This window comes from Ammospiza nelsoni, chromosome 2 (assembly GCF_027579445.1).
Source record: "Ammospiza nelsoni isolate bAmmNel1 chromosome 2, bAmmNel1.pri, whole genome shotgun sequence".
NCBI classification, from domain to species: domain Eukaryota; kingdom Metazoa; phylum Chordata; class Aves; order Passeriformes; family Passerellidae; genus Ammospiza; species Ammospiza nelsoni.
Window position 1 is genome coordinate 99795161 of NC_080634.1, and position 26898 is coordinate 99822058.

Below are 26898 nucleotides of genomic sequence, written 5' to 3' on the forward strand. Positions count from 1 at the left end.
AACAGAAATTCTTCACTGCTACCCTGAGCACCACTGCTTGTCAGTGTGGGGGCAAGTATCCTTCTTAAGGGTGGGAGAAGAACCTGTGGGTTTTTTCTGGTCTTTGGAGGGAAAAATAGGGTTCTTGAATTATTTGAAATGTGTTTTCCTCCTGTCTCTTTTGCAGAAATGAAAATCAGAAAACTTTAGTTCCAGATGAAATAAACCAGCTCTTGGACCCACTTATGTGCCCCAGCTGCTGGGGGAAAGGGAGCAGCCCCCAACCCTGCTTCATGTAATTCCATTTTTAGCAGGAGACACAAATCTATAAGTTTTGGAAACATAAAACCAAGCAGTTTGCATTTTACAAAGTATTTTTCCCCCAGTACATTGATGTGCATTGATGAATTCTGTAACAATCAATTAGCAGTCTCCTGGAATTTTATTAATGAGTATTTGTAAAAAGTAATGATGACTTTTGCTTTCCATTGCATATGAGAGGGATCTGGAAAATGCTAAATGACGCTTCTGTCAGTTGGTGGTTTAATTTTTTCCAGAAAGTATGGATATAGGGCCAGCACACAGGTCTGCCTCTCTGTGTTCTGGCTGCTCCCAGCCTCCCTTTCCTGCTGCTCTTGCATTCCTGGGGACTCAGCTGCTCTGAGGGTGCTGTTGCTGGGACAGGTTATTATTGCTGATGAGCAAATCACCTAGAGAAGCAGAAATTTTCTTTCTTTGTGTCTGTGTGGACCCAAAGTTTGCCTGTGTCTGTGCCTGGTGGCCAGCGGGTGTCACTGTAGCTCTGTGTAATTACCGGGGAGCAGCTGAAACAAGCGCCGTGGTACACGGAGGACTTGAAGGATAATTTTATTCTGCATGTCCCGATTGCTAATCACTGTACACACTTATCAAAAACCCCATTCTGTTAAGTTCATAAGTCAGAATATGGCATTATGTTGTATCTGTAATGAAATGATCCTTCTAAGAAGTTGCTGTGCTGGGACCAGTAAAGCTGTACATAAACACAGATATCCTTCTCCTCCCTTACCCCTGAAATGCACAATAAGGTTTATACACATGGCCAGGTGTGTGTATAGAGACCCTGCACGATGTCCTCCCTCCCTGCCCATCTCAGCCAGATGGGGATCCTGCCTGGGACAGGCTGCAGGCCTGCATTGGTTATAGCTCCCCTACTTGGCCATCAGTCAGTATGAAAATTATAATGTTGGAAATAAAAGCCTATGAGAGAGCACTGAAGGTCAGAAAAACTTGCTATTTCCCCAAGTTCTTTGGCATGTTTGCATTTATTGATGCAGAGAATGGTTTGGGTTGGAAGGAGCCTTTAAAGGAGCCTTTAAAGGCCATCCTGTCCTTCCTGCCCTTGAATGTTTCCAGGGATGGGGCATCCACCTCTCTGGGCAACCTGTTCCAGTGTTTCACCACCCTCGTTGTAAAAATATTTTTCCTTATACTTAGTCTAAATCAACCTCTCTTAGTTTAAAATTTTTCACCCTTGCCCTACTGCAGCAGGCCCTGATAGAAAGTCTGTCCCCAACTTTCTTATAAGCTCCCTTCAGGTGCTGGAAGGCTGCTGGGAGACTGCTTCTCCTCTCCAAACTGAGAACACAGCCTTACATTGTGCCTGCTTACCCAAATCATGGCTTTTATTATGTTATTAAAATTAGATAAAGTGTCCTTGCAACTTGATTGTTTTTAATGCCAGCATTCCTTTTCCTGCGTTTCTTTCCCAGGTACATTGGCTGGAGTGATAGATTTAGCTGTGGATTGGATGACAGACCTGAAGGAGGGTGTCTGTCTGTCTGCCTTCTGGTACAGCCACGAGCAGTGCTGCTGGACGTCCAATGAGACCACGTTCGATGACAGGGACAAGTGCCCCCAGTGGCAGAAATGGTCGGAGCTGCTCGTGAGCCAGTCCGAGGTATGGGATCAGCTTGGGGGCACAGCACAGGCAGTGCCCTTCTTCATAGCTGCTGATGGTCCCTCCAGAGAGTTTCCCTGAAAGAGCAAGCCATGAACTGAGCACACTGCAAAAAAAGACATTTCCACAAGCAGTATCTGCTTAACTTGAAGGAGGTCCTGTGGTTTCAGTGCAATGGAAACTGGAAAACTGTGAGATTGCACTTCCTTTTTATCAGTATTAAACTAAAAGTGTTTCATAACACACATAGCATAATCACCCGGGGACCTGAGCTGCATTTTATTTTTTTCCTTTTAAACATAATTTTATGGGACAAAAAAAAAAAAAAAAAAAAAGATGAGCACTGACAAATGCATTTATGAGGATTTTTGGGATTGCAGATGGGGTTTTATGTATTCTGATACAGGGAGCTGCATAAGAACTGCTTGTTTATCCCTTTCAATCAGTCTCTCTATGACACATCAAGAGACTTAGCTAGCACCAAATCTGGGGAAAAATGGACTCCCTGGGGGTCACCACAGTGAAGGATTCACAGGGCTGTTGGACAGAAGGTAAAAAGCTGATGTTTTACCAGACATAAAACTTATATTTTCAGATTTTTCCCCTTACATTTTTCTTTTTCATAATTATATTAATTTTAAATACAAAGAATGCTGTTTCACAGCAACGCAGGTGAAATTTCATTTTGAAAACAATAAAAAGAAGCCTTTCTGTACACCATTTGGCAGATAATTCCTGTAAAAAATACAAAAACCACATGTCATTTTCAACCTAAGTTATTTAATGTATTGAATAATATTGATCCCTTAACAACTCAAATCTTTGTCTCAATTATTGTCTCAAATCCCTCCTTCCTCCTTATTTCTGACTTGAATTTGGCAAAAGCTGAATATGATGAGTAAGTGGGTGATCTGGAGAGGTTGTCTCAGATCTTCCCCCCAGTGTGGAGGTTGTCTGGTCCTGCAGACAGTGTTTGAGGACACCTTCATTGCCAGGCAGGTGTGTCCTTCATGCTCCCTTCAGCGCTGCTTTAGCTGTACAGGACAAGAAGAACAAGGTGGGAGTGTCTGTGCATGTGTATAGCTCAATTTTCTGTAGTTCTAATGAACCCCAGGGGGAGCAGTGGGGTGCTCACTGTCCCTGCATCTTCTCACCACATGAACAGAGACAAAAGTCTCTCAGCCAGGTTGCCAGTCACAGTGCTGAGCTTCCCTTTGCCAGAGGTTTGCTAGGTTCACCCTGGTCTTCATTAACAGATGTTTGGGGTGTCTTTGTGAAAGTGAAGAAATATTACCCTGATATAAAGCTACAGCATGGGGCTCATGTAATATAAGAGAACAAAAAAAAAAAAAAAAAACCAAAACCCAAAACAAAAGAAAAACCCCCCAAACAAACCAACAAACAAAACAAAAAAAACCCAAACCGAACAAAAACCCCAAAGACCAAAACAAAATGTGGGAAGGGAAAAAAGAGGAAACTGTTAAAATTATTAAGGGATTTAGAAATCCTGTGCATGTGTTTGTCATTCTGTTACTTTGGCTGGAATAGAGGGAAGATGCATGTCCTTGAGAAAATTTATAGCTTTCTTCTGCTTCTCAAAACCAGCAGTCATGACTGTTGTGTGCTGTGGCCTTTAGAAAAGCCATCAGCCAGGTGAGCACTGTGAAACTTCATCACTTTGTGTTCAAATTGAGCTTCTCACCTCCTGCTGCACTGTCACAGTAGGACAAAGAAGAAAAGGTTCATCTTGGCTTAGTTTTAGTTACTTTCCTAAAACAAATGTGCCTCTAAGATCTGTGGGTTCCTGAGGGTCTGCTGGAGGAGGAGGAGGTCTGTAAATATTATTAATATATCTGTCTGTTACTGTTACACTGAAATCCCAGGGAAAGCCCAATAAAAATGTGAATTTGGAAAGGAAGAATTCAGTTTTGTTCAAAAGGCTTCTGTTCAGAAGGCTTATAATTTGGGCAAGTTTTGTGCTGTATGGTTCCTGTAGAGGTAGAGGATTTTAGGAGGTATCAAAATACACTGAACTTGACTGAGTTTCAGAATAATTTTGCTGGTTTTTTTCCTATTTTTCACTTTGTGCCTGACATTTACAGAAGAGCCCTATAAAACAACAGCGTCATTGGAGCACAATTTAGGCAAAAAGTATTTGGAGCAGTTTCCCTAAAGGTGCTCTGGTCTGACATGCCTTCTTTTTTTATGTATAACTGTGATTCTTTCTTGTCATAGCCAACTAACTTTGACATTTTGAGGACTGAGATTTAGATCAGTTCTTCCTTGTGGTTTTGCCAATTTATGGCAGTGATAAACCCTGTACATACATTTTCATGGAGAATTGTGACTTTTCCTATGGCATCTCTTGAAAAATGTTTCCATTCTAGCGGTCCCATAAAATGAGCCCAAAGCAGAGACTTGCTATAAATTATTATGGAAAACATAATAGCCCATTAGACACCTACCAAGCTATGCTTTCTTCCCTAATCATTGTTTGGTAGGCCAATTATCCTTCACCCTTCTCGTCTGGAACTACTTTTGAAGAGGAGGTGAAGAGGGTTTTTTGGTGTGAGGGAGTTTCAAAACCTCAAATTCACTGGCAGGTCATCAGATGTCACTGGTGATCTGGACTTTCCCTGTTCTGCAGATTGAGTTTGGTCCCAACCCCAGCTTCAGTGGACTGAGGACCCCATTTTTGGTGGCTTGCACATGTCCAGTGTAAGGACAGAAGTTTTGATGGCTACACACATGTTCAGGGTAGAGGAAAGGACCCCATGTCTTGCATGGATCATGACACTGGATCCAGCAATGGACTGAATTCCTATCCCAGGGCTTCTGGATCTCCTGTCGTGAAGCTGAGGGCTGCAGGACAAGGAAGCCTCTCTAGACCTGGAACCCACTTCTCACTTTTGCTGCCTTGAACCTGTCAGTCCTGAGGACACACCCTGCTGTAACATCCATAGGAGAGAGTCTGCAAAGTGTGAGATCCCCATGGAGTCAGAGCAGGGCTCTGGGCCTCTGCAGTAACCACACATAGGAGAGCATCCTGAGGGATGGGGTTTATTTCAGTGGTCTGAGTTTTTGAGGGTTTTCAATTGTGTTCCATTTGTATCTAAACTGGACTGACACCAGATCTGAAATATTGCTTGGTCTTGCAAACTAAAATACAAAATTTTGTTCAGTTTTCCTTCTTGCTTCATTACTATTGCTTTCAGGGTGAGTCTTTTGAGCTGCCATGGGAAAGGTTATAGCAGGATCAGCTCTGCTGGTGATCTGCTTCAGCCTCTGACTCCAGTGTACATGCTCAAGACTTTCACTGATTCAGAGCCTTTGTAATGGCATGTAATGGATGAGAAATGAACCATTTGCTATACTGAGTTACTGCTACTTCACTTCCCAAAGGTTTTCATATTATTATTCATTAGAAGCTGTTGCAGTTGAACCTGCAGAATGCCAGATATCTGGAAAATGTAACAATGAAAGATATCCCAAGGGATAAGATTGAACTGGCCATACAGACCCTTGTGGGGTCCTGCCACAGCACTGTAGGTGTATGTGTGACTGCAGTAACGAGCTGACAGAGTTTTCTTATGACTTCTGAGAAGCAAAAGAAGAAGAAGAAGTAAAAAGAAACAAATTTAATTTTTCTCCAGTGAATTTAGAAGCAAAACTACAGTTTCTACTCAACCCTAGAAGGGCCAAATTTTTGTAATGGTGTTGGCCTTCTTTGGAGGTATTCCAGTTTCACACTGACAGGAGGATTTTGCCCTGAGGCAAGATAGCCAAAGTTTTCTCTAGAGGAAGAGTAAATATTGTCATAGCTGTTTGTAATTGGAAGCACTAGGAGAAGACATTCATGAGACTGTCTTCAGCTGTAGCAACAAAGGCCCTTGGTTACCACAGCCAGATATCAATCACTGCCAGTGTGGGATCCATGACTGCTGGGTCTCAGGGCACTGGGGGATAGCCCTGTATTGCTTCAGCATTCTGCTGTCATCAGCAAAGCCAGCTGCTAACTTCAGCAAGCACCAGCCCAACAAACTGCCCTTCTTCCAGATACATCCATAAGGATAAGGGTTAGTGGTGTCCTTACTGCATTTTCATTTGGACACACCTGAAAAATGAAGCTAGCAAACATCCATGCTGTTAAAAGTTGATTCCTTGCAGATTTGAAAACAGGGAGACTTCTCATCTCTTAAGTTTTTTATGACTGGGAACAAGGTTTGGCCAGCTCTGTTAACTGATACAATTGATTAATGCCTGTTTTCCTCCTTGATTTATCATAATGTTGATATCCAGGCTGCTGTCCTGCAGAGCAGAGGCAGGGGCCCTGATGCTCTCGAGCAGCTGGGATTGCATCCGGTAGGAAGAGTTCACTTAGAGGTGAAGGATTCATACCAATTCATGCACTGAGATCCATCTCAGTCTTTTATTCTCTAGTGTCATGTTGCTACAGGATATTGTTTGAAGGCTTAAGCTCCTTGTATTGATTTGATGCTGCTGAGTAGATTCTCTTTTGTCCATGTAGGTGGGTTTTTGAAATGAATCTAAAAAGTATATGCATGTGAAGAGGCAGAGCCAAGGCAGATTTTAACAAAGATTTTGACTTGATCATTGGAAAAAGGTAGAAACTTGAAGGTTACTATTGACTATGCTTTCACCATGGCACTGCACAGTCAACCATTGCTAATGATCATTAGCATTCCCATTCTGTTAGAAAAGTAAAGCTATTCAGTTTGAAAATAGTAATTTTTTGCCCTAACATTTTAAAATTGTTCCAGTCAGTAATAAGCCTGAGATGTGTGGGAGGGTTCTGCCAAGCTGTGATGTTTCCAAATTATTTTCAACCCTTTCGTGGACAGCACTATATAGAAAGAAATGATTTTTGTATGGTTTTACCCTTCCTGTTTGTGAACTGGACTGGCCACTGATACACACAGGGATGTTGTTTGAAAAATTAGCATCTGCATGGAGAACTGACCTTTGAATACCAGTCCTCGGAAAAATTCCTATCAGGGTCCCATTCCTTGTCCCCCACCATGGGATGAACACAGCAGATTCCTTCATTAGGTGCCTTTTCATTACCTATTGCTTTTGCCCTTATGATGCATTTGTTTGATGTTTTGGAACTTTATGTGGGTTATTTGGATTTTTTAGTGCTTGAAAGATGCTCAGTTTAAGGTATTTGGGTCCCTTGCAAACAGACTGTATGGACTGGGTTAGTTATTTATTAGTATGCTGCTTCTTTCCATGAGTAATAAAATTGTTGGAGTATATAAAACTACTTGTCCTTCTGAGGAAAAGCAGCACTTACCATGTAAATGAAAAATCAGGCTCGATGCCATCATGATCACTAGTAGAAGTGTGAGATTTGCCAATCTGCATTTGTCTAACAATGTTTGTTACTGTTATTTTTCTAGGGTGCAAGTGCTTACATTCTAAACTATTTTCTGTACATTATGTGGGCTCTATGTTTTGCTTTCCTGGCAGTCTCCCTGGTCAGAGTGTTTGCTCCTTATGCCTGTGGCTCTGGAATCCCAGAGGTGAGTTTCCCTTTGTGCATGAATATCCAAAAAAATCCAAACCACAACAACAAAAAAATGACTGTCTTTTCCCATTCCAGAACTGTACTATGAGATAGCATAGCCACAAAGAAAATTGTCTTTCCATCTCATCTGCCTTCATTCCTTTTTTTATGCTTTTATGGTGATCATCATTTACTACTTTCATAGTAAAAAGTGTTCATATGTCACTGTGACAGGTTAATGCATGTACTTGTTCGTTGCCAGAGTGTGAATTAAAAATCAACATCTCCAAGAGACACACTCACTAGAAGATTATAGAGAATTTTCCTAGGATGAAATTACTTGGGCCAGTTACAAAACCAGTTATTTTCTAGGCTAGGCTCTAAATAAAAGTGAAATAAAAAGAAGAGGGTGGGCTACAAAGCTAAGGTTTCCTAAACTGCTGAAGATGCCCATCATTTGGGATGCCTGGAAAGTGTCTGGTGCACGTCTTTTGCAAATTTTTTTCCTAAAGACAGAGTAATGTACATTGTGCCAGCATGACAACATTATAGCAGCCAAAATATCTGCTTGGTTTTCAGTATTTTACATATTAAGCCTCAGTCCATATTTAAGCTGTTAAATGAAGAATTTACCTTGTAATTTAACCAGCAGAGTTATTAAAAGTCTTTGAAATCAGGTCAGTCTCTTGTTAGAAGTGCTATGGAACTACTGGAATTATTGTTTAGGAATGTGGCAGACTGAATTAACAGCCCAAAGCTTAGAAATCTTGGCGTACTTTTGTTCTTGATCTCTAAGAGAAGCATCCAAATGTTTCAAAAAAACTCACCACAAATAATTTAAAATATTTGAATAATTTACATGTTTGAAAGTAGTTATGTGTGTCTTTGTTATGTGTTTGATATATTTGTGGTTTTAAAAAGTTCTCATAGTTAACTACAAAGCCAGTTTCCAAGTGGTAAATCCCTCGTGTGAGGTGAGGCTCAGCTCCAGCCCATTTGCATGCCTGGAGTCCAAACCCAAATCCCACCCTGCAGCCTTTGTGTCATGCACATGCATTGTGCTTTCTGAGCCACTCACTAGCAAAATTAAGACAAAATGTGTAGAAATATGATCTTTTGGACTTTCTTATTTCAGAATATGTGCATGCTTTTATGGCACAGTGATTCCAAATACCTAGAACTTTTTTTGTGCATTTTATCTGGAAAAAGTCTGTTGTTGTTTATTTGCTTTTTTTCTGCTTTGCTAAACTCAAATCCAGCTTAACTCTGATCTTGTAAGCCAAGGAGATATGTAAGAGTTTCATATTTCTATTGATCTCTGTGAGAGTCCTTACTGCCTGTTATTGGGACCACCCGTAACAGCAGTAAAAGTGTGGTCTGCCTAACCCCTGCTCAGATATTGCTGTGGGAAAGATGCCCTACCTACAGTTTCTTTCTCTCCATCACTGTCTCTTTTCAAGCAGTCTGCAACTTTTTAAACTCTGCTGGAGTTTTAACTCCATTTGAAAGTTCAGAGTAGAAAAGGATTCTTCATCTTTTCATGTTCTTCCTGCTTTCCAGATAAAAACCATCTTGAGTGGGTTCATTATTAGGGGCTACCTGGGAAAATGGACACTTTTAATCAAAACAGTCACCTTGGTTCTGGTGGTGTCTTCAGGCCTCAGCCTTGGGAAAGAGGGCCCATTAGTCCATGTGGCCTGTTGCTGTGGAAACTTCTTCAGCAGCCTCTTCTCTAAGTACAGCAAGAATGAAGGAAAGAGAAGAGAGGTGAGCTTGGCTTGTAAATTTTTATTTTCCCTGTCTGGATACTGGGGATTTCAAAAAACTCATGCCTTGTATGTAAACATTTGCTTTGCAGGTACTTTCAGCTGCAGCTGCTGCAGGAGTTTCAGTTGCCTTTGGGGCTCCAATTGGAGGTGTGCTTTTTAGTCTGGAAGAGGTGAGACCTGGCAGTTCACTTGCTTCAGTAAATATATTTCAATTTGATGCCTTTCTCCAAGATTACTCATTATTTTTCAAATATTTATATGCTTATTTTTTCCCCTATTAAAAAAAATCTATGATTACCAATAATAAGAAATAACCAGGTATTTTAGCATAATCTGAGTAGCAGAAAACAAATTAGATGACTGAGTATGGAAATATATCCCTCTGCTGAGGTGTCTCTAGCCTCCAGCTAGCTAATGCACGGACCAAGCTGTCAAGCATTTCTTATACTTTCTAGATAGCAACTATGGGTTTAAATTTTAAACTAGTTGCTACTCCTTTTCTGATACTTTTATGAACATGTTCTGGCTGTGGTAAGGTCTAGTGCCCACAGTAAAGTCAAATGAAACAGATGGTGATGGTGGTTAAAGGCAGCACCTTCTGTGGTACTCAGTGAAATGTTTATGGTCTTTGCTTTGTTTTAGGTCAGCTACTACTTTCCCCTGAAGACCCTCTGGAGGTCATTTTTTGCTGCTCTGGTGGCTGCCTTCACGCTGAGGTCCATCAATCCTTTTGGGAACAGCCGGCTGGTGCTGTTCTATGTGGAGTACCACACCCCCTGGTACATGGCCGAGCTCTTCCCCTTCATCCTGCTCGGCGTCTTCGGGGGCCTCTGGGGGACCCTCTTCATCCGCTGCAACATCGCCTGGTGCAGGAGGAGGAAAACCACCAGGCTTGGGAAATACCCAGTGCTGGAGGTGATTGTGATAACAGCCATCACCGCCATCATCGCCTACCCCAACCCCTACACGCGCCGGAGCACCAGCGAGCTCATCTCCGAGCTCTTCAACGACTGCGGAGCCCTGGAGTCCTCGCAGCTCTGCGACTACATCAACGACCCCAACATGACCCAGCCCGTGGATGACATTCCCGACAGACCTGCTGGCCCTGGGGTCTACTCTGCCATGTGGCAGCTGGCCTTGGCCTTGGTGTTCAAAATTGTCATCACCATATTCACTTTCGGCATGAAGGTAAATCGGAGCGTGGGCCGCAGATGGGTTGCTGTGGGCTCTCTATGGCCCTGACCTGCCCCAGGCTTGGGGCTGTCCCTGAGGTGCTGCTGGCCCTGCCTTGCCCCAGTCCCGGGGCTGTCCCTGAGGTGCTGCTGGCTCCTCTCCCTGCCAGCACCATGCCCTGTGGGCCCCTGTGGCAGCCCAGGACTGAGCCCTGCTTTTCCACCTTCCAGTCATCTGCGGTTTTGTTAAGTGAAAAAGAAATCTGTGTGGAGATTTAAACCTGCTGTAGCCAATAAGCAATTTCAAGATGATTCCCACTGCAGCTGTTTTTTAGCTCTCTCATGGATATGGGCTATTTACATTGTTGTTTGTCTTGTTGGATTAATGTCTTAATGTGCCTCAAGGTAGCTATACTCAAGGAAGTAATAATTTTAAATTTACTATTTTACACATTTAGAGCATCACAGAAATATAAAAGTGGCTGAAAAGGTCTATTTTTGAATACTTTTAAGCACTGTAGCTCAGAAAAAAAAGGGAATGAATGAGAAGACTAACTGATGTGTCATTTGAATATTCTGGATTTGCAGCTTTTTCCTTCAGCAACTCCTTCTCCCCATAAATGAGTGATGAGAGGTCCAAGAACAATTTATCCAAGCTTTCCATATATACCAAACTGTTTGTGGTGAACTCTATATATCTGATTAATAGAGCACATAAAAAGCAGGTTCTGTCTGTCTACAGCTCCCATTATCTGAGCATTTATTTGTGGATCTGGTGACTGCAGACAATGAGAAGCTTTTTTTAGTTATACACTGTATTTTATACCATGCTCAAAACTAGATTATCTCATTTTTCACTTAAACACTACACTTGAACTGAGTGTAGCCTTTCACTCTAGAAACTGATTTATGGCTGACAGCCCATTGTTATGCTTGTTCATGAAAAGCTTTGTTTCTTTATTTAAAATGTGATTCTTTATTTATCCTGTATATTTAAAAACTTTTAGAAGCAATTGCCAGTTTCAGCCTGTCTGTAAAAGAATGGACCAAATAGCTTTACCTACTAAATCTAGAAGACTCAATTGAGCTGCATCAGCAAAGTTAACACAATGTGGTGGGGTCTGTAGCATCCACTGTTATCAGCCGTAGATGCCCCTGGGCTGTGCTGATGAGGTGATTAGTTAAGTTCTCAAGGAAGCTTAAGGTGTATTTTCAGACTTTAAAAGATATAATAGGCTTTCCTTTCTGCAAACAACAAAAGCTGCCAGCAAGCCCCTGTCACAGATCTGAATTGTCTTCTCCAGCAGGAAATACATCTCTAACTTGCTGGTGCACTTGACATCTAAGTAGAAATTTCCTAAGAGGAAATGCACTTATCCAAGGCAAAATACATTTTCATTCTCTTTTTTTCCCCCTCCATTCTCATTTAAATACTGTTTTTAATGACTTGTGGCTTGTCTGTATAGCAAACAAAGTTATGATTCACAGAGCTTCCTGGAAAATATATTGTAAACTGCAATGGAGAATTAGTTGTCCCTGAGCAGTCAGCCTCCTTTCTCTGAATTTTTATTCTTCATTTGACATTTAATTTAAAATCTGGTCTGATTTAGCCTGAAAAAGTAGTAATAGAACCATAAAGTGCTCCATCTGATAGAGGGTGAAATCATTATGTTATTTTCAGTTAAGCTTATTCTCAAGCCTATGACAGAACCGTGAGCAGCTCCTGACCTCCTGCTGAGAAAGCAATAAAGGCAAAGCCAGGAACATCTTGACTTCAAAAGCAAACTGTTGTTCAGAAACAGCATTTGTCTCCCTAATTCAGTGGGATGCAGCAGATAGGGTTCAAAATTTCTTTAGAAAGTGCACTAACTTTTTATAAAGCTATTAATACCCATGTAGCCACATAAACTCTGTCGCTGCAGAAAACTGTGTCAGACCATGGGGATCAGCCCTGTAGGCTGCCATGAGGCTATGGAAACTTGGTTCTCTTACTGTCAATTAAAATTGTTTGATACTTGCTAAGGTGCTCATGTGTCCATATTTCATTCCAGATCCCTTCAGGCCTTTTTATTCCTAGCATGGCTGTTGGAGCCATAGCTGGCAGGATGGTTGGGATTGGAGTGGAGCAGCTGGCATACCACCACCATGACTGGATCATCTTCAGGAACTGGTGCAGACCTGGGGCAGACTGTGTCACACCGGGCCTTTATGCCATGGTGGGAGCAGCAGCTTGCTTGGGTAGGGTCTCTGTTGGTCATTGCTTTGTATGTGACCAACACTGGGGACATGCTTGGGGACATGCTCTGGAGGGGCCTGGGTTGGTGTTAGCTGCCTATGTTGGCATTTCTGGGGGCAACAGAAGTTGAAATCAAGACGTGATGGGTTAAAGAACAGGCAGCTTCCTCTGCTGGTTGCTCCAGTGATCTGCCAGATAGTCAGCAACAGAAAGGCTTGCAGTCATTGATGTCTACTCCTTGTAGTCTGCCAAAAGCAGAGAAAAGGAAAGACCAAATTGAAGTTAAGCTGCGGGTTTCCAAGCAGGAGTACATTTGATGTACATTTGCTTGCATTTTTTCCATTTGATGTAATGAAATTCACTGTAACTGGACTTGCTTATTTAGACTGTGCACTCTCTCAGTGCAGGAAGCAAACATCCCAGTTTTTGCTAAATTTTAAGCTACACAGAGGCAAAAATTCTGGGTCTTATTGGCTGCGTGTCATGCTATGGTCAACTGAGCTGTATTTTGGTTTACATTTTGATCATAGGCCAATACTGGATTACACTCAATCAATAGGATTTATTGGATATAACAGCAGTGATCTGTTAACTATTAAAGCAAGATAATTGAAAAATATCTCACATATCAAATTTCTAGCCATAGAGTAAGAAGTATGTTACAAGCATACCATCTGAACATGTTTTTACCTGATCATATCTTTCCCCTCGTGTACCTGCATATTCTATCTCCTTTTGTTGCTGTTATTGATGTCATCATCAGTGTATGAAAAATAGTGGAGAGGCATAACACACGAGTAATGTGACTGGGTAGGTTTGAAATTAAACATGTACTAAGGAAGAGCTGGAAAAATTTTGGATTTGGATGCTCATATTGGAAAAGCAGGATCATTTGCGTGATCAGTATAGAGGAAGGAAGGGTGGGATTTGCTTAAAAATTTAATGTCTGTAATGTAGATATCAACAACTGAGCTTAACTGTCTTGATACCCCTCACAGTCAAAACAGAAAAATGAGGTATGGGAAAGATCAGTCTCATCTGCCCATACACATCTAAAACCAGGAAAAGGAACAGATTATTTTGGCCTCAAAAGGGCCTGTTTTTATCTAGAGGTTATAAAGGCAATCTGGGTCATCCCTTTGGATGTGAACACCCACAGCAGAGTAGACGTTTTAAAAAAAGCTGGGATGAATCTTACTGTCCAGACAAGTAAAGCACTTCCTTTTTACTGTAAATGATCTTCATTCATTAAATAAATAATGCACAAAAATGTGGCTCTGATGTTGCAGATGATCTGCTAGTCAGCATAGAATTACAGAGGCATTGAATATGCTGAGTTGGAAGGGACCAATCAGGATCATCAAGTCCAAATCCTGCCCATGCACAGAACACCCCAAAAATGACACCAAGAGAATTGTCCAAATACCTCTTGAACTGTCAGGCTTGGTGCTTTGACCACTTCCCTGGGGAGCCTGTTCCAGTACTCAACCACCAGGTTTTTCTGGGTGAAGAACCTTTTCCTGATATCCAACCTAAACCTCCCCAAGGCAACTTCACTGGTCACCAGAGAGAAAAGATCAGTGTCTGCTCCTCTGCTTCCCCTTGTGAGAATGTTGTAGACCAGAATGAGGTCTCCCCCTAGTCCTCTCCAGGCTGAACAGGCTAAGTGACCTCAGCCACTCCACAAAAGCTTCCCCTTCCCACACTCCATCATCCTAGTGGCCCTCCTTTGGGTGGTTTCTAATAGCTTAATGCAATTTTTTTTATACTGTGATGCCCAAAACTTCACATAGGACTCAAGGTGAGGCTGCAATTTCTTCCTCTTTTACACGGTCCAAATTAAGGTGCAGTGGTTTTTAATAGTGTGGTGAGAAATACCGTAGAAAGGTCACAGCTTGTACTTAAGCTGTTCTGTACCAAAGACTGTCTTGCCTGAAGTAAGAGAAATGGAGTATTAAATGATCCTTACTCTGGTATTTGCTCTCAGCTTTTCACAGTCAGAAGTTTAAGGCATTTCTCAGATGAAATTCATATCTGGATCATAGTGTTAAGTAATCAACAATCGAATATTTCTGTATGCTGCTAGATAAAAAGATCTTTTAATGACCTGTTTCTGATTTTTCTCATCTAAAATTGGGCTGTATTTTGAGCCCCAAAAATAGCAGATTTATTACATTTACCTTTTGAACAGAGGCAAAGAAATGTTACCTAATAATTCAGAGATACATACACACTTGTCCTCAGTTATGTGATCATTTTTATCCTTTAATGTAAACTGAAGGAGCGAAGAACTTGCTTATGAAATTAATATGGAAGGACTAGACTGAAAAATACAGCTACAGCCCTGCCTGTGGCTGCATGCCTGGATGGCCTCAAACCAAGTTGTACTCAGTTCAAACTGAATTACTATAGTGATATCCAAAGCAAGGGTTTAAGCTGTATCATAGCTCTTGCAGTGGCCCTAAGCTGTTCCAAGGTAGGATTTTGTAACCATGTTGTGCCCAAAGATAATGGTCAGCCTTCTCCTCAGTATGACTGCAATAGACAGGCTGGTGTGAAGGCCACCTCTCCACGTTCAGCCGTGGCACTGAACTGATTCTTGGAGTCATTTAGAGGGCTAACAGCAGGATTCAGTTTTACTTTCTCAAGTATCCATTAAAGCTGATTTTTTTTGGCATCCTTTTTGGTTTTAAAGCTCTGTCTTTTAGCATTCATTGTTTGCTTTTCAATGCTAGCAACTTTGGCATGAGCAAGTTCCCTCAACCTTTGCGATGAAAATTGCAGTAGATGAAAAATACCTTTCTGCAGAGAAACAGGCCTAAGAGTGTAAGGGCAAAGTACTCAGCATAAATAATTACATGCATTTTTGAGTGCAAGGCTCAAAGATATAAGTGAGTTTCTTAGTATGTATACCAGCCCTGAGAGAAACTTGAGTCTTTTCCTTGTTGGCAGGTGGCGTTACTCGAATGACAGTCTCTCTGGTGGTGATTATGTTTGAGCTAACTGGAGGCCTGGAGTACATTGTGCCTCTTATGGCTGCAGCTGTCACAAGCAAGTGGGTGGCAGATGCCTTTGGGAAAGAGGGGATCTATGAAGCTCACATCCACCTGAATGGTTACCCCTTCCTGGATGTGAAGGACGAGTTCACGCACCGCACGCTGGCCACGGACGTGATGCGGCCGAGGCGGGGCGAGGCACCTCTCTCCGTGCTCACCCAGGACAGCATGACCGTGGAGGACGTGGAGACCCTGATCAAAGAGACTGACTACAATGGCTTCCCAGTCGTGGTTTCCAAAGACTCAGAGAGACTTATTGGATTTGCACAGAGACGAGAGCTGATCCTTGCAATAAGTAAGTAGAGTGTCAATGTTCGAAAGATTGGTTTTGAAAGGGGTTTAGACAAGATAGGAGGTTAACAGTGTTATTCACCTTGAAGAATGGACAAACAAGCACCCCCAATCTTCAAATCTGACCTTTACTGGGTAGTAGGACATAGAAGCTTTTCTATTGCATCATACCACTGATAGAATTTTCTGGGCTTGACCCTTATAGGCTTAATTTTGCTGTCACTCAAAGGAGTAAAATAAAATTCTTCTAGAGACAACAGAGAGAAACTCAACTCATATGCCAGAATTTTTGCCAGAACCATACCAAAAGCCAGTGTAGTGATTAGTTTCTTTCCCTCTTCATGGGCTTCCAGAATGGGCTGGGGCAGTCATGAACTTTGGTCACCCAGGGATGAAATAGCCTGTGCTGCTTTCTGTTGCTCTGTCTCAGTTTTTCCTCACATGCAGGGTTTTAGTGCTGCACAATATTTTCAATTCACAATTCAATGCACAATATTTTTTGGTAAAGATGGGTGAATTGTTTTCTGGCATCCAGTGGATAGCTGGCTGAGAGTCCAAGTCCAGGTCACTAAAGATTTTGACTGTCAGGTCCTTTCCCGGTTGATCTGATGACTGAGTGAGGATTGAAGAACAAGTGTATTGGATGAAAGCAAGTTTTTTCACCTTTTCTGGACCCAGGACACCCAGAACTGCAGAGGTCTGCAAGGCTGGCCCATTGTCTGCTCCCATTTCTGGCAGTCCTATGGTGTTGAGGGCCAGCTGGGCAGGCAGGCAAGATGCCAGCTGGGCATGGTTGAAGGGGAGTGGAATGTCTGGTATATCCAAACCTCCTTGACTTGGAATTATTCTTCTCTGCATGGTTTTGTTTCATCCCTGTTGTTCAGGCACCTTAAAAAAGCTGTTGTCTCTGATGGAAATTCACATATTTTTCAAACAAGAAAATAATAAATGGAAAATTTGGGGTTTTTTTTTGAAGGTCACTTTCCAGCTCAGTTCCCACAAAGCTAAAACAAAAATTGATGTCTTTAAAGCACTGTTTTAGATATATTTAGCCTATCCTGGGTCTGTCTTATATACTTCCCATGCTATGTCATGGCTTTAACACTTGGTGCCTTCCTAAGTTAATAGTCTTTTGCACCTCCTTTTCAGGAAGGTTTGTCAGTGGGAAATTGCATGGACTGAAGATGAAAAGCCCTCACTTTAAAATCAGAAAGATCACAGGCTGCTTGAAGTCAGTCAAAGAACTTTGAGGAACTGAGTCTTTTGTTTCAGGTCATAAATGGCAGTGTGGCTGAATGGGCTTGACAAAAGATGTGAGAAAATGTCAGGCTATGAACTGACAACAAAGAAATCAGTTAAAATTAAACTCAGTAAACATTTAGATCAAAATGCTTGCCTGTTCAAAAATTGTTTGACATCTGCATTTTTCAGAGGAAAAGGTACTGTTTTCTGATCAGTTCTAATTAAGAGCATCTTTTATAGAAAATGACAGAGAACTTAGATTTAAAATTAAATTGTTATATGCATTGATAAGTTTTTCTAAAATCCTCAGCCACCGATGATTTTTGGTAACGCACCTTGGGCTGAGTGTGAGTGCTGTCAATCTGTGCTGACACTATGATAAATGGTTAATCTTTCCAGTATGGTTTGTGTCCTTGTGACTTAAAATCTGGATTTGGTTTCGAAAGACACAGTATATGGTTCTAGTACAGAGCAGGACAAACCATGCTAGCAACTTTTGATTGCTAATCCTCTTTCTCTGAAGTTGCTTTGCCTGAATTTCAGAGTTGGTGTTGTTGATCACTACCCCAAGGGTAGCCAATGTGTTCTGTACCTCCACCTCAGTTTCCTTCATGGTAGTGAGCATGGAGCCATACACCAATTCTCCTTAAGCCATAAAATTGCTTAGTAAGACAGAAATATAACACAAGGTGAAGCATCTCTGATTCACCTGTTCAGGTTCACCTCCTCAGCCTGACAGAGATACTGGAGTTACATCTCAGAACAGCATAAGCCCCATCCGTGCAGGACTTCAGCCAGGGAATGAGGTCTTACCAAAAGCAGAGTCAGGCCCACTCCAGTATCTCTTCTTTCACCAGTATCTCTTTTTTCATGGCATTGTGCCCTGCAGAATGCCTCCTCAGTCTGAGCTAGCTCTGACACCCCTATGAAAGAACACATTGCACTTCATAGAGACATGGTTTCAATCAAGAATTTCAGCTTCTTTCTCAGGCCCAATTAATTGTGCATCAGTAGTATGGTGGTCCAGGGAATACTCTGGGGAAATACTCCAATTCCCTCACACACCTGCCTTCTAGGATGAAGGCAATAGCTGCTGAGTCTTGCATCAAATACCCATTCCCACAAATACCCATTCCCACAAATACCCATTCCCATATCTGCCTCATGATTTACCCCTATGTAATTTCTTTCCCACTGAGTGGAGCATGCTCTATAAATGCATCAAATACCTGTAAAGTGAATGGCAATGCCATTGCCAATTGCTCAGCAGCATCCTCAGGAGGATTGTGTCCTTCCATTGATCCTTGTTGAGTAGGTAGGCAGGTGGAGTGGCAGAGTCACCCTCTGGGAAGAGGTGTCTACATTTTAGATGACACCTACTTTTCAGTCTTACAGAGGCAGAGTTTTGACACTGTAAAGCTTTTCTTAAATTTGGCCAGCTCCAGAGGCACCATGCAAAAGGCAGAGCCTTGGACAATAGCCAGGTGGCCTGTATAATATGCTTTTCTCAGTGTGGAGTAAAGAGATCAACATAGTTGTGAAATGTGAACCCCTGAATATGAGAGACTGTTTCACATTTGGGATAAGTAATTCACTCTCTAGCTATGACAAGAGCCTGCATAGATTGCTCTGTAAAGCCAGACATTGTCATCCATTTGCTTTGCTCTTTCTGTTAATCTGTATCTGTTTTTCTTACCCACTGACTGCAAAAATGATCTGCTCTTCTGTTTTACCTTTACTCCCACTCCCCCATCCAGTGAGACTGCATACAAAATCCACCATTTTTCTGATGCCACTGAATTGACTCCATAGTACTACATCATTCAAATTTCTCTAGAGAGGTGTTTGACATGGAAGAGTGAAATCATGGTTTTGGCTAATCACTGCTGTTCAGGGTCACTGCTGCCTTGGGAACAGCAATGTGGTAACCAAAATGCTTGGCCCTGTTTCTTAGGGTGCAGCTTTGGGAAGGAAATACCTAGCTGTCAAAGGTTTTTATCAAAGGGTGGGAGTTACCTTCAGTTTGATTAATGTTACCTCTTAGCACAGATCATATATCAAAGAAGTATGCAGGCATATTCACACTTGAAATTGGATGTATGAATTGAAACAAGCTGAGACAAAACTAACGTCATTCCTGTAAATTGCAATAGGGCTTGTAATATGTGGGGTGAGAAGGTTGAGAATCACATACTGTACTGATGTTAGGGTTGAGCCAGCACTGCTGCAGTTCCAGAAATATTACAAGACAATGATCGTTGAATGTAAAAAAAATAAAAATTGCAGCTGAAACATGTTGGAAACCATCACTGTCTAGATTACAAGTCAAAGGAGTAGGTTTCTCACTCTGATTGATGGCAGAGAGTTCCAAGAATATTTACATATGCTTGGAGTATGAGTTCAAGAGCAGAAGCAACCTATGTTAATTGAAAGTAATAATTTAACTATTTCCAAGGATTTATTAAAAAAAACAAGTTAAACCCTCAGAGCCAAACACATGATATGCTTATTATGGGGAGTGAAAAGTTGTCTGTCGTTTGGAAATCTGTCTCATATAATGTTTATGCCCTGTAGTGTTGAGCAGAGATGAGGTAAACTCTACAAAGAAAATAAAGTACTCCAGTGGTAATTCTTGGGGCATGCTTTAAGTAGAAGGCTTATACTGATCATGAAAACTCCAGATGTAGTAATGTTCAATTTGTAGTTTGATTCAAGTATTAATGATAGCTTTTGAACTTCTGAAAATGGTCACACATGTGCTGTTTACAGCTATATTTTTCCTCCCTTTACTATTTTCCTTTAAGTAGGAAGGTAATTTATTTTTCCTTTTTAAAATCTAGCTTTGCTAACAATTTAAGGCATTAATTGTAAACACACAATGTTTACCCTGCATGCCAGCAAGGTGTGCTGATCTAGAAAAACACCCACACCACCCCTGGACCCCTGGAATCTGAATTTGTCTTTCCCCAGCTTTGTGTTCATAAATCTATTCACCATGTCCACATTTTCCCAAATCTACTGAAAAGTTTTGCTCCAAGCCAGCTGGGATCTTACACAGCTGTTGCACTCCACTCCTTCAGACATGTAATAAGGTTTCTGTTGTGATTCTCACAATGGAGGAAATTACATACAGTGGTTTGAATTTGACAGAAATTGGATTAGTGAAGTTTGTGAATGCAATGAGCTGCATATTTATTCAGAAAAGTATTATCCCTACCAAGGAAAAATATGTGCCTATAAAAATACCACATTTGCTTTGAGGGAGTGATGGCTCAAAGAAGTTCAAGGTTACTCAGTGACCCAGATTTCTGGGACTTCAGTACATTAAAGACAAAATCAAACCTTGCTTTCCAAAGGAGTGATTCTTTTTTATTACCAAACTTAATTCACTATCTGCACCAATTTTTGTGCTGCACAGAGAATGCACGCCAGCGCCAGGATGGGGTGGTGAGCAACTCCATCGTGTACTTCACTGAGGATCCCCCAGAAGTGCCACCCAACAGTCCCCACCCACTGAAACTGCGGAGAATTCTCAACCTGAGCCCTTTCACCGTCACCGACCACACACCCATGGAAACTGTGGTGGATATCTTCAGAAAGCTCGGGCTCCGGCAGTGCCTGGTGACTCGCAGTGGGTGAGTAGCTGGCAGCCAAGTGAACATTTTTATTTTCTTATTTTTGAATGGATGAATAAGGGAACCTCACCTGTGTCTCTCCGGGGCAGCAAAAGAAGTCAGACTCGGAACCAAAATGGTGCTTGCAGGGTGTTACATTTCATTCTGCTCCCCCAAATTCTTAGTGTATTCTCATTTAGATAAGGTAAAAATAAATACAATATAAACTGTTCTGACTTCCCCTATCATTCAGTTTTCTGCAGAGACAGATCTGGCAAGCAGTGTTGTTTGCAAAGAATATGCCTGTTTTGAGACATCCAGCTAGATTAGATGTTTGTGAAAATTGTGATAAAGATGTCACTGGAAGAAAATTATTCCATTCAACTTTCTTTATTGGATAATGGAAAGGTGTATAAATCAAAGGCCCTCAACAGTTGAAGGAGGTGGGCAAATATGAAATTAGGAGAATAAAAAGCTGCACCATGTGGACTAGACATAACATCCCATAGTTCCAATGGAATTTGAGATATTTGGGCATCATGGCTCATCCCAGGATCTAGTGATAGCCAGACCACAGCCATCACTTCCAAATGTGGAAGACTAAAATTTATTCTTCTGTTAGAGAGTCTTTTTGTTATTCAAAAATATTGCATGTCAGTTGTTACTGTCAATGCAGTATCCTCATCATTAAGAAAATAAGAACCATTATTGGGACACAGATAAAGGTTCTGATTTTAGGTGCCTGGATTCAGAAATTTATACCTGGAGTTTTAGAAGTTATGTGAAATGAAAGGTGGAAAAACTATTAACAATGACATAATTTCAATATTCAGTGCCTAATGGTCTTCAAGGACTGGAAGTAAAAAGTCCTTGAATACTGAAGGTTATGAAATTTTTTGACTCTTGGGGCCAGACATCCCATAGGCCTCATCTTTCTTGACAGATATAATTCATTTAGGTTCACATAAATGAGAAATTATCATTTAAATTTGAAGGAATTATGCTGTCAGTGAGAGTTTCAGAAACCCTGTGCTTTAGCTTACTTTGTGTACTACCAACCACTGATACCTTAGGTTTGACTGCTGGTCCTCACAGCCTGAGCCTAAAGAAACTTATTATTTTGTTGTACCAAGTATTAGTTGTTGTAGCTCCTCACTCAGCCTGAGCCTAAAGAAACATATTATTTTGTGGTACCAATTATTAATTCTTGTAGCTCCTCATTCAGTCATGTTCCCAACAACGAGAGGTAATAAGCCAAAGTATTTCACTTAATTATTGTGACTGGGGTAGTAGAAATGCATGAGGTGAGAATACTTTTATAAAAAGGTAATAATTGGGGAATACATGAGATGGACAGTACTGTGTGGAAGCACTCACAAAATGTCCCTGCAGCTGAACAGGGAACAAACCTGGATGATAGATGAGATTGTTGACCTTTCACTTCCTTTTCTCCTATAGGAGGCTGCTGGGTATCATAACTAAAAAGGATGTATTAAGACATATGGCTCAAATGGCAAACCAGGACCCTGAATCTATCATGTTTAACTAGACTGGTAAAGAAGAAGAAAGTAACCCCACAGGAATCCCTTCTAGATTAACACGAAGGCTGTGTTTGCTGTTTCATCTTGCTTAAAGAGAAAAAGGTAACGGATATGAGGAATGGCCTGATATGCCTCTGACAGAGGGAGTAGATGCAGGACAGCACTTATTTAATGAGGGAGGCAGTTTATAAGCTCTGAGCAGCTGCAGACATCAAGCTGTGTTTCCTTAACGAGGTTCCCAAGAGCTCAGTTGGAGCACTGGTGGGTGTGAGTGATGCTGGGCTTGGAGAGAAAGAGCCACGAGCACCACTGGAGGCATCAAGGTCACAGTAACTGCTGAGGCAGGTGTGAAGAGTAGCAGACACTGTTCATGTACAAGCTGCTAAGAGACAGAAAGGTTTGTGTTCCAAGCCATTGAGTGTAGATGAGTAGTGTCAGTTGCTTTTGTTACTGGAATCATGGCTATTTGTTTGCTACTGAGTTATACCATTTTCATGACAAACAAAAATTCTCATATTTTTAAATGAAAGACTTTGCTATCTTCATTTATTTTGTAAATGTCTAATGAATCAAGTCTTAAGAGTAAGATTATGCCTCAAATCACTTTAAAATGTAGTGTCCCTTGCTCCCTGCTTTAGTCTTTTGAATTTTATACTGCTTAGCATTTCTGTCAACCAGCTTTCCCTTATAAATGTTGAAATGGGATTTATTTGTAAGAATTTATTATCTCTCTATGCAATTTTGCATACAGGTACTGTAAAATTTAGTATTTTGTGGTTTGCTGTGGTAACTGGAAAAAACATAGAAGCCCATAAAATAGTTTTCAAAAGCACTAAAAGGACAGTGGTATCTGTCTCTCATCAGTGTTAGTGACCAGAGATTGAATCCCTCACTGTCTTCCCTTATGTACATCACAATTTTTCACAAATGAATGACATTCTGCATTGATTCTTGGTTGTCCACTTAGGTCCTTTTTGTCATTGCTCTTTCTTGGCATTTGTCTGTATTTGCCAAGAGATGGCTGAAATTAATTTAACAGTTAGACAGTTGTTCTGTAAGAGATCTACTTTTTATGCACTTGACAGTCATAGGGCTGTGGAATTCCTCTCCACAGCACTGTGACTGGATAAGATCAGAGGGACTGAGAATGCAAATGATCATAAGAAAGCTTTAAGTATTTATCTGTTTGCACCAAGAACACAAGATTTACCAGACCCTGGTAGAGACCTCTAAGTCACTCAGGTAAAAATGTTAAATTTTCCTAAACCCTTGTTCTGGTCCTCTGTGAGATAAAGAGGGTCAACCCTTTAGTCAATACTGCTATCAGCAACAGAATACCAAATTGTACTCCCTGTAACACATAATTCACACTGCCCTTTCTTTATAGATGCAAACTTAAAGACTGGAGAAAGGTTGTGCTCTGAATCCCCTTCAGACCTCCTGGTCCCTTCATTTAGGCATCTAAGACCTCTGGTATTTTTGTTCAAATTCACCCAGAAAACTGGTGGTGTTTGGATGCTCCTCATGGATAGAGATGACTTTCCATGCCAGAACAGCCTGTTGCTCACCCCAGCCCAAACCCAGCCTGTTGATCTAATGTGGGCAATGTACATGATTATTGTGTCCCTGAATTGAGACAGCTGCTCAGGTGCACCCTGAGTTAGATGCTGAAGTTCCATGTCACAAATTCCTCCCCTTATCTCTGGTGACCCTGCTTCCTTCTGGCCTGTGTCCCACTGCATTCACACAGGGTATGGCCTGAATTGCTGAAGTAAAAGAAACGGAAGCAGAGGGATAATTTTAATCTGTTAAGTACTCCACCTAACAATGGTGTTTGCAACAGACTGACATAAAGATATGTAGCTCTGGCCAAAGCCCATAAATATTGCAGTGTATACGTTTTGTTAAATGAACAGCTGCAGTACAATGTATTATTAATGGGATAATATTAACATCATGTAAACTGTAGGACTGAGCAACCCCTTTCCTCTGAAAATAGGAAATAGAACATAATGTGATTATTTCTTACATTTTTCTGTGAAGCTGTCAGCAGCCAGACTCATAAAAAACCAACCAAGTCAATAACAATGCTCATAAACACTAGATTCCCTCATTTGAACAGAGAAGCCATCATAAAATCAGCTCATTCCCACAACTGAATCCAAATGGGGCTTTATACAATTGTCAGTCTCTACCCATAACTTCTAGAATCTAAGGGATGTAGACTAAGCTAAAAAGGCTGATTTTTGAGAGCAATCTCATTCTTGGATTAAAACTGTATGACCATATTCTACTTTCCATGTTTGCTAACAGCAACCAATGCAGTGTATCAACACTGAAAAACATTATAATTTTATGAGAAAAAGACATGGACTTGCCTAACTGAGGTTAATACAAATTCACGTATGTATTGACTTGTCTTATCAGGTTAAACTCCATCTGTGGTTATGCATTGGCATGGATTTGTGTGGTTAATATCCATTAATACCCAAAGGCCTGATTACTGAAACCAAGTCACCCCTGTGATAGCTTGTTGCCTTGCCTTATTTGACTATTTAGGAGGAGCCCTCAGGACTTAAAAACAAGATCCAAAAAACCAACTTGGTGATTTACAGCAAGCACCAGCAAAAGGAATTGAGATTTATGTAGTTGTTGTGAATGCAGTTTGACCCTGGACTGCCACCCAAGTAAAAGGCAGGTGAATGGGTGTACAGCTCTCTTCTGTCAAACACATTCCTCTCTAGATGGAAAGCTTTAAATGCCTAAGGGGTCAAGGGAAAAACCTTTGGATATGTAACCATGTAGTGCTGCTCCTTGTTCCCATGTCTGTTCAAAAGATGTTTAACCAGAGCAGGGGCTGCTCTCTGGCTGTCCAGGAGTGGCACACTCATGGCTAACTGCAGCTGCCTGGTGTTATCATCAAGGCTGAGGCTGATGCTAGAATGACATGGAGGGCTTTGAGACTTTGCTAATTAGAAAACTTCCTCCATGCTACAGCCTTTATTGCTCTTCACACTGGTGTCTGAAAGGGAACACTCAATATAAATTAATAACATGCTTATCTCAAAAAATGTGGTTATGGTATAATGATTTATTTCCCCTTAACAAGCCCATTATCAGGCACTATTTTCCATCTGTATTCCAAAATTCATTTCAGAAGGTACTGAATAGACTCCAAGAGGCACAGATCTCAGCCCTATTTGTTTGAATTTGTACAGCTCAAGGTAGTCACGTAGCGTTATCAATCTGAGTTACATGAGTATTTTAGTATATACTGCTGAATTATGCAACCTCAGTTCAATCCTTCAAGCAGTTGGCCTTCAAAAATGCCCAACTAAAATAAACAGGGGAATAAGAATCTTTGAATGATGGAGGTTCAGTATTGTACCTTTGTTTTGCATGAACTGTGTTAAGTTACATTCAGCTTCTGTTGTGTACTTGAAGCAATCTGTACTGGAAGGTTTAATAATAAAATACAGAAATTGATGACATTAGAAAGACCCTTTGGCTGTCCCAGTGACACTAATTATTAATTCTTATGCTTTGAAGAAGCAGAAAAAGAATGTTTAAGGATTACAAAAGGCTCCCTGATTCCGTGTTTGAATGACACTATATTTATGACTATAGTTTTGCTTTGGCTCTGTTTGTTGTTTTGGGTTTTTTTTAATTGTAGAGAACAGTGTATCTGTTGCACCTTATAAAAAACAATGTTTGGACTCTATTTTTTAAATAAAACTGACTTACAGAACTGGAAACATTTCTTGTATATCTTATTAATTAGAAAATTATTTAAGTTAATGTCTCTATGATTTTTGTTTCCTTTTCTCACTTTCCCACTCACAGGGATAATTCAAGCCTGAGTTCTAGAGATTTAGGATATCCAATTAAATTATAGGTTAGGTAATATTAAGAAGGGAGTTAGTAAAGTTCATGCAGTGGACTTCAGAGAATCAGTCTTGATAGCTGGCTATTTTATTGTCAGAGAAAAATGTTTTTTCTTCAGCATCAGAAATACCTTAGAATCTAAAAAGAGAAGCAAAATCATTTATCTAACCAGGTTGTTCTGTCTAAAATGGTCATGAAACTTTAAAACTAGATGTTGCAAAGCCCCTATGATATATTTTTGGATACATTTTTCAATTGCACATTAATTCAAAGCTAAGATCAAAGACTGAAAATGACAGGTTCAATCATCCCCATTTAATTGGATGAAACATATGGTAAATCTATGTCAGTGACTAAATTCTAGGTAGTAGCAAAGAATATGGGCTCAATCCTGATCAACACTAAGGTGAACATGCCAGCAATATCCTAGCTCAAATTAAATTACTCATTTCAGAATGGCAGTCCCATGGCCTTCAACTCATTCCATGGATTGCTGTGCCCTTAACACAACCCAAAACCACACCATAACCCAGGAGTCATCAGGCATGCAGCAACTTCAGTAAGTTGTAATAATTCCTGTAGTTTGTATTTGGTCATGGGGTTCTGAACTTTAGACCTACCTGTCATCACTTGTGGTGGTGCAGCTG

The 26898-nt window shown here is 40.9% G+C and overlaps 1 protein-coding gene across 2 annotated transcripts in view; it reads left to right on the forward strand.

Moving 5' to 3' along the window:
- CLCN4 (chloride voltage-gated channel 4) overlaps nt 1–26121 on the forward strand; it is a 44554-nt gene extending 18433 nt beyond the window's left edge. For both annotated transcript variants that reach the window (XM_059493364.1, XM_059493365.1), the window contains exons 4-12: nt 1731–1918; nt 7339–7461; nt 9006–9212; nt 9304–9384; nt 9857–10402; nt 12438–12624; nt 15575–15973; nt 20630–20846; nt 22284–26121. In XM_059493364.1, the coding sequence (XP_059349347.1) occupies nt 1731–1918; nt 7339–7461; nt 9006–9212; nt 9304–9384; nt 9857–10402; nt 12438–12624; nt 15575–15973; nt 20630–20846; nt 22284–22374 (2039 nt within the window). In that variant the 3' untranslated portion in view covers nt 22375–26121. The remainder of the gene's footprint in view (nt 1–1730; nt 1919–7338; nt 7462–9005; nt 9213–9303; nt 9385–9856; nt 10403–12437; nt 12625–15574; nt 15974–20629; nt 20847–22283) is intronic.
- Nucleotides 26122–26898: the final 777 nt, after the last annotated feature.